General features: G+C 32.9%; 1 protein-coding gene across 1 annotated transcript; it reads left to right on the forward strand.

Annotated features, from left to right (window-relative positions):
• The first annotated feature begins 521 nt into the window (after positions 1-521).
• Positions 522-8,300, forward strand: LOC132715554 (cationic amino acid transporter 2-like). The gene is made up of 5 exons (XM_060698565.1): positions 522-728; positions 1,934-2,100; positions 2,643-2,751; positions 3,959-4,148; positions 6,913-8,300. Exons 2-4 carry the CDS (start codon positions 2,038-2,040, stop codon positions 4,135-4,137), a joined length of 351 nt encoding a protein of 116 aa, XP_060554548.1. The 5' UTR covers positions 522-728; positions 1,934-2,037; the 3' UTR covers positions 4,138-4,148; positions 6,913-8,300.
• Positions 8,301-8,306: the final 6 nt, after the last annotated feature.

The raw sequence follows: 8,306 nt of genomic DNA on the forward strand, positions 1-8,306 counted from the left end.
TAATACCTTAAATCATGCATCAGTAGAATTGTATTTCTCTGATTAATGCACAATTTTCTATGGACAGAAATCACCCTTTTACAACCATCAACAATACAAAATAGTGACATGCATTTACTTGATTGGAAGAAAGAGATACTGGGCCTAAATCTCTAGCTGTATCAAAGTTGAGATGAATAACACTCACAGAAATGTACAGAATCAATGATCCAATAAACCATTCATATTGAAAATACATATTATTGGTTACTGGGAACGTTATTCAGTAATCGCATGGATTGTAAAAGAGGAAAGTGAATCTCATTTTTCAATGAACTCAGTACTGCCTGATTTATAGGTTAGGTTTGATTTATTGGTCAGGATCTGTATCCTTTCACCATTTTACCTTTTGTAAATGAAGACAGTCTTCTTCCTTTTAATCTACTTAAATAAAGTTAGGCATTGACAGAATTGCATGGCATGTCTGAACCAATAAAAGCTGGAAAGTCATTATATGTCCTTAACTGTCATCAAAATATAACCAAAGATAAATGTATTTTTCTTTTTCAGGCCTCAAAGTGACCTTGATCAGGATGACGGTCAGCTGGAAGGTTTAGATGATAGAAACAAGCTTTTACATAACAGTGATCATGATGAATTATCTGTGATATCAACTGCATTTAATTTTAGAAATATAGATCCATCTAGTGTTACAGAAAAAACCTCAGCATATGCAGTAACAATATTTAGTAAGGATGTTTAGAATCATTTCATTTTGCAAAAAGTGGGTTTAACTTTGATAGGCCCTAAAATTTCAACATGTAGATGTTACATGTATATGGTTATGTGTCTGTCCGTCCTTCACTCAGTGTGTTAGCAATTTCATGTTCAGTCTGTTATCTTTTGAACCTCCGGAAGGAAACAAAAAACTATTTGGCAGAAATGTGAATCATAATGCAGTGGGTAAGTTTGACCTTTTCTCAGGTCAAGGTCACAATAATCATTTTGTATGATTTACAAAATTTCGTGTCCACTCTGTATCTTTTGAACCAATAGCAAGAAATTATAACCTTTTGGCAGAAATATTATTTGATAATGAAATGATGTGCAGAACAAAGGTTTGGGCTTCCTGAGATCAAAATTGGCCCTGCCCCGGGGATTATTTGAGTTACATAGACTTATATAAGAAAACACATTTAAGTTTCATTTTGTGTAACTTCAATGTCTAGAGCTTAGATATCTAGCAAATAGCATTGCCAAATTGACCTTTACAAAACGATATGATTCATTCCCCTTGGTTCAATATTGTCCCTGTCCAACGGGTCACTTGATTTATTTAGACTAGTACAATGTATAGGAAAAATACATTTGAAACTTATTGCGTGAAACTACAATTCCCAGAGCTAAGGATTGGCTGTCACTAGCCATATGGGCAAGTTGTCATTCATTTTTGTGAAAACACCAGCTTATATTATAAGAATAATCAATAATAGTTTTAATTTATCATTAACCTTCTCATTTCAGTACGTTTTCAGGTATTTCTGCATCAGTTGGTAGATTTTTAGTGTCAATTAACCATCAATTCTATACCCAACTTGACACTTGTCAATCTGGCCCACAATTAGAAAATGCTAAATAACCAATTAGGCTTTTGACTAAATAAACTAAGTTAGATCAAATCCATTGTGAAGTGTTAATCCGCCACTAGTCTACTAATCCAGGAGGTAGCTCTTTTGATCTGTAACCAACCACTAACAATACTATATTGGTTCTATTTACCATGTTAAAGAACAGAGCTTTCAAAGAAAGGCAACTAGGTGGTCTGACTGCCGAGATATGGTTAAAAATGGGTTGAAATTGGCATTAAATCCAAGCAAACAGACAAGAGTTTGTTTTAATGCAGAACTAGCTTAAGTGTTTTCAGTGTATTTGTACTTATATTTCTTTGTTTCAGGTTTTTTGGCTGTGGGTTTTTCAATATTTTTGAAGTTTGCAGAGGATGATATATCGGCTGGTAAAGCCTGGGCTATTGTTCTCACTGTGATAATTTCATTGGCTATGCTAATATTGTTGATATCGTTGTCATGCCAACCACAAAATAAAAGTGATGTAGCATTTAAGGTATTTTAATATGATTTTGTTTTGCAAATGATTATTTTAAAACATTAATTTTTAGCAGAAATGCTAACTTAAAATTGCTTGCTACAGTAACTTACCTTCATTTGTGGGAAGCAGTCTTAGAATGGCCTACACTCTTTGATTTTCAGTTTTTACATACTTTTATTTTTAATTTTCTAAAACATTTGAAGAATGTTCTTTTTTTCAGATTTAATGATGGACAAGTCCATTTAAGGATAAGCCTTAATTGTTTTCATTATATTAAGTGTTTATATTTTTAGTGATTTGTCAAGCAATCATTATAGAATTAGACCAGACTGAACATCTGTGCACCTGAACACATGGCTCTATACTGTTGGCTGAATAACTTAATATTTCCATCTTGATTGACCTAAAACAGATAATGAACAGTCCTAAAAATGAAAGTTGGACAAGTCCATTTAGAAAATTCAGAAGGGTTAAGATATGTTACAAGTAATCGCAATAAAGTGTTAAGGTTCTTTTGATGTATGTAAAATAACTTTTTGTTGTTTTATTTATTTCAGGTACCATGGTTACCATTTCTACCGGGTATTAGTATATTTGTTAATATATTTCTCATGCTACGTCTACCTGAAGCGACATGGATCCGGTTTGCTGTATGGATGGCAATAGGTTAGTATATATGTTCCAGTAATCCTTCGTTTGTATTAATATATCCATATATACATATATATAGCCTGATTAACTGCCTTTAAAGGGATACTCAGGCAAATTGATGACAAAAATATTATATTGATCTCATGTACTCAAATCACGCTAAAATGACATTTTTTAAAGTCCCTGCAAGAATTTCTGTATAAACTCTACATATTTTGGGTTTGAAGGGTAAATATATCTTATATATGTTGAACATATTTAGACGCTGACAGATTCACAAAGTAGTTTTAAAACAAGTCATGTGACTTCACCAAACCCTGGAAGTTACAATAACAGGTGTGGATATTGTATGATTGAAACAAGTCTAAGTCATTCATTTGACATGTTCTTTAACGTTTACAGAGTTCACTGTGACAACTATTGTGAAATCTAAAAGCTATTACCTGACCCAAGTGGGTCGAGTTTGGAAACCACCATTTTATTCTTTATAAGCAGAAAAATATTGTTCCTTTGACTGTCCAGTGTATTCAATTTGATGACATTTACAGAATAATGAATGAAAAAATTCAAAACTAAGAAATGAAAATTTTGCCTGTGTCTCCCTTCAATAGCATTGTTCTATACATGTACATGTATATCAGCTACTTAAACTTGTTTTACCTCTATATATTGCACAACTTGCTAAATCCGTCGTGCAAAACTGCTCAGTTATAGTGCAATTTTCTCCCTTTGATAACAAGATCATCTTTTGATATTCTTTTCTAATGGACATGCATAGATTGGACAAAGGCAAGGTTATATATTAAACTGTATGAGAAAATTTTTCAAACATTTATCTGTACTGAATACTACATTTGTGCAAATAGATAACTTTGTAGAGTACTTTATTCTTTAGTTTTTAGATTTTACATTTACTTATATGATATGGAGCATACATGTATGTGTATATACTCTTCTTGTCCTCTAACAAAAGCTTTTTAATCCACCTGAAGACTATGTTATAGAATGTTTTTCAGGTTATTCTCATAATATGAATATTACATTATAGATGTATGTTATCAGATTTACTCATATAATTATATTGCTTCAGGCTAGATTTTCAGATGTATGTTATCAGATTTATGTAATCAGATTTTTTCACATATGTATTGCTTAAGGCTAGATATCAAATTTTTGTCATATATTTTGCTGACGGTTAGATTTTCAGATGTATATCTTTCAGGTTTTCTCATATATTTCTCATATGGCTGTTGGCACAGTCCTGAACCGATATTCCATGACAACCTTTCCCTCTCCTCCCTCCAACTTCACCCTCATACTGAGATTGATGAACTATTTGATGATATTGAGACAGAAATTAATGTTTATGTTGATCATACCTCTGATGAAGACGACAGATAATCTTCGGCTTGGTATGTAAAACATGATGTTGTTGTGACAGTCCTTTGAGACTGATAGTGTTAAGAAGTTCGACACTAAGTCCTCTGTGGTTAGAATATGGTGAGCTATTGTACTCTTGCACCCCTATGTTGGTGTCGATGTTGGCGTCACACTATGGTTAAGTTTTTATATGCAGGTTGGTATTTCCAAAACTACTAAAATGAGTTGAAACTTCACACCCTTGATTATCTAACATGATGTGGGCACAGGTCCTATAACTCTGATTTACCTTTTTACATAGTTATGCCCCCTTTTCTTACTGTCAAACACTGAGAAAGGGAGAATATTAATTTGAGTACATGGACAGCTCTTCTATTGTTTGGTCTTTTTTGTTTGTTTGCCTTTAAAGCTAAAGAAATCATCACCTTAGTGCAATAACTGGTTATTATACCCCCAAAAACGAAGTTTGGGGGGATATATAGGAGTCACCCGGTGGTCGGTCGGTCGGTCGGTCCAGACGTCAGTTGCATTTTCCTTGTCCGGAGCATAACTTGAAGACTAATGGTTGGAATTCAATATAACTACATACAATGGTCAAGCACATTGAGAGGAAGTGCAGTGCACAAGAACCATAACTCTATCCTGACTAATTACAGAGTTATTGCCCTTTGTTACTTTTCCTTGTCCGGGGCATATCTTGAAAACTACTGGTTGGAATTCAAAACAACTTCTTACAATTGTCAAACACAATAAGGGGAAGTGCAGTGCACAAGAAACATAACTCTTTCTAAAGTAATTACAGAGTTATTGCCCTTTGTTGCTTTTTCATTGCTTTTTTTTGTCCGGACCATAACTTGAAGACTAATAGTTTGAATTCAATATAACTACATACAATGGTCAAGCACATTGAGTGGAAGTGCAGTGCACAAGAACCATAACTCTATCTTGACTAATTACAGAGTTATTGCCCTTTGTTACTTTTCCTTGTCCGGGGCATAACTTGAAAACTACTGGTTGGAATTCAAAACAACTTCATACAATTGTCAAACACAATAAGGGAAAGTGCAGTGCACAAGAACCATAACTCTATCTAAAGAAATTACAGAGTTATTGCCCTTTGTTGCTTTTCCATTGCTTTTTTTGTCTGGACCATAACTTGAAGACTAATGGTTGGAATTCAATATAACTGCATACAGTGGTCAAGCACATTGAGAGGAAGTGCAGTGCATTAGAACCATAACTCTATCTTGACTTATTACAGTGTTATTGCCCTTTGTTACTTTTCCTTGTCCAGGGCATAACTTGAAAACTACTGTTTGAATTCAAAACAACTTCATACAATTTTCAAACACAGTAAGGGGAAGTGCAGTGAACAAGAACCACAACTCTATCTAAAGTAATTACAGAGTTATTGCCCTTTGTTGCTTTTCCATTGCCTTTTTTGTCTGGACCATAACTTGAAGACTAATGGTTGGAATTCAATATAACTTCATACAATGGTCAAGCACATTGAGAGAAAGTGCAGTGCACAAGAACCATAATTCCATCTTGACTTATTACAGAGTTATTGCCCTTTGTTACTTTTCCTTGTCCAGAGCATAACTTGGAAACTACTGTTTGGAATTCAAAACAACTTCATACAGTTGTCAAGGACATTAAAAGGAAGTGCAGTGCACAAGAGCCATAAATCCATTTTGACAAAATACAGAGTTACTGCCCTTTGATACTTTCCTTGTCAGGAGCATAACTTGAAACGTACTGGTTGGAATTCAAAACGACGTCATACAATGGTCAAGCACAATAAGAGGAAGTGCAGTGCACAAGAACTATAACTCTATCTTCAGTAGTTATAAAGTTATTGCCCTTTGTTCTTTTTCTTTGCCTTTCTGGACTTATTACAGAGTAATTCAATTAAACTTCATCAATGGCCAACCACATTGAAAGGACATGCAACATATAAGAACCACAACTATCTTTAATTGCCCACAACCATAACTCTATATTTCAATTCTTTTACAAGGTATTCTGTTACTAGTAACATCCTCAATTCCGAAGCAGTCTTGTGGGGGTATTAATCACATTTAGTGATAGTTCTAGTTCCTATTTAGAAGGACTTAACATGTTATTGCACTAAGGTGACAAATGTTTATGATTTACTGAACATTGTTGTGTACAATAGAGGGATATATTTATAATATGCTTTCAGAATTTGTAATAACAGATTTGTATTTCCCTTCACAGTCACAAATCATGCCTTGCACAGATCCTTGAGCAAATATTGTAATCCGGTAACTTAACAGCTTAAGTATACCTTGCTTTGTTGCATTACAAAATGTCTTGTAGCGAACTAAATTTATTATCTTGCTTTCTAACTTTATGGTTGTTATTGTGAAAGCCATCAATCTGAATGTTTACCTTGCTGTCTTTGTGTGTTACTCATAGAATAAGAGCATGTTAGATATTTAATAGCTGAAGAAATTATCTCTTAATGTACAGTTATGAGTCGTACACATAGCAAAATGTAAACAAAGTAGTATTTTGACTTCCATACAAAATACTAATTCACTATAATTATACCAATTGCCAACATAGGAAAAGGAAACAAAGGTAGGTCATCTCTTTGGCAAATGAGTACTAAGTATTTCTTGGAAACTGTGACATTTAGATACAAAAAATAAAGGTTTTTGTGAAATTAAAATCATTTTTGAGGCATAATTGGCCTTTATGAGACACCAAAATATCTGTTGCTTTTTACCAACAAGGGAACAAAGAATATTTTACAATTTTCTTTTACAGGGTTAGCAATTTATTTTTTGTATGGATACAGTCACAGCAATCAGGGACTTAGAAAATCGGTCACTGACACATTCCCTGATTACGAGGTGAAATATGAAAAGAAAAGAAGTGCAGGCCAAAAGATGAAACAAGACGCTGAAAAAGTAACGCTGATAAATGAAAATACAAATTTGCTTTGAAGTTGTAAGGAAAGTTATGCTGATGGACAGAGTGAAAGCAATGTTGTTTAATGAGCACACAAATTTGCTTTGAAATCCATTTGTTTACATTATACATGAAATTAAATTTATAGATAAAATCTATGAAATCTCTAAATTCTATTTTACAAAAAACTTTATGATATGTTTTACATATTTTGCCGCTATCATCACTATGTCACGAATACAGTAAAAAAACATGATAGAAATAAAATGTTATTGTGATGCTATGTTTATTTTTGTGTAATTGAAATACAAATGTACTTGAAAAACTGTTCTATTTGGGACCAATTTAGGCAGGACTTGCTCAAAAGAAAAAATCAAGCTATTGCTACAGTTGTGTCATCCTGCTACTGTTGCTGTCATGACCTTGACCTTGAAGGTCAAATTAATGTATTTTGCTTGATTTTTGCTATGATTGTTTATAACTTTGTTATTTATGTACGGATTTTCTGCATACTTTGACACAAAAACACTTAAGGATAGGCCAAATTGATTCTGACCTTCTTAAGAACACTTATAATAAAACCGGTTTTTTGAATAACTTAAATATGACATTGACCTTTATTTGATCTTGACTGTCAAGATTTGTTTAAAATGTCACTACTTTGTTTTTGATTTACATATACACATGTATGATTCATATTTAGAAAAAAGAGCAAATATTACAAAACGGACATGATGATTAATTCAAATGTGACATTGACCTTAATTGACATTGATTGTCAAGGTCAGATATGAAATTTGAATTTTATTAAATTTTGTTAAATGAAATATGTTTTGTAGCAGCACTATTAACTATAATATTTTTTCTCTGAAGTTTTTGACTTCAGAAATAAGAAAATGGACGAGTGTGACCCCAGCTAGGCCCTGGCTCTTGTTATAATGTATTTATGGTATTCAAACTAGAATTGTTTATCTTCTGTTAGAATCATGTATGTAAAGTACCAATTTAATTTTGTTTTGTGACAGAGAGTCATTGTAAATGTTAATCAGATTAAATGCATGAGTGCAGTTTTTCATCCTGTCAACATATTTTTTAAAAGTTTCATTTTTTTTATCAAGTTTCTGTCATTTCAATCTTAGATGATTGGAAAGATACTATACTGCCAAAATGTATGTTTGCAAATAACTTTAGCTAGAGGTGTTTCAAGTTACATGTAGCTCAAACCATGACCCCTCTCTTTAGATATTTTC

The sequence above is a fragment of the Ruditapes philippinarum genome, unplaced genomic scaffold (assembly GCF_026571515.1).
Source record: "Ruditapes philippinarum isolate M1 unplaced genomic scaffold, ASM2657151v2 ctg1898_1_1_1_1, whole genome shotgun sequence".
NCBI lineage: Eukaryota > Metazoa > Mollusca > Bivalvia > Venerida > Veneridae > Ruditapes > Ruditapes philippinarum.

Bases quoted from the DNA above. Each gene is read 5' to 3' on its own strand.
- LOC132715554 (XM_060698565.1), top strand. From the start codon at position 2,038: ATGCTAATATTGTTGATATCGTTGTCATGCCAACCACAAAATAAAAGT. The intron at 2,101-2,642 runs GTATTTTAATAT...TATTTATTTCAG, and splicing joins AAAGTGATGTAGCATTTAAG to GTACCATGGTTACCATTTCT. The intron at 2,752-3,958 runs GTTAGTATATAT...TATATCTTTCAG, and splicing joins TGCTGTATGGATGGCAATAG to GTTTTCTCATATATTTCTCA.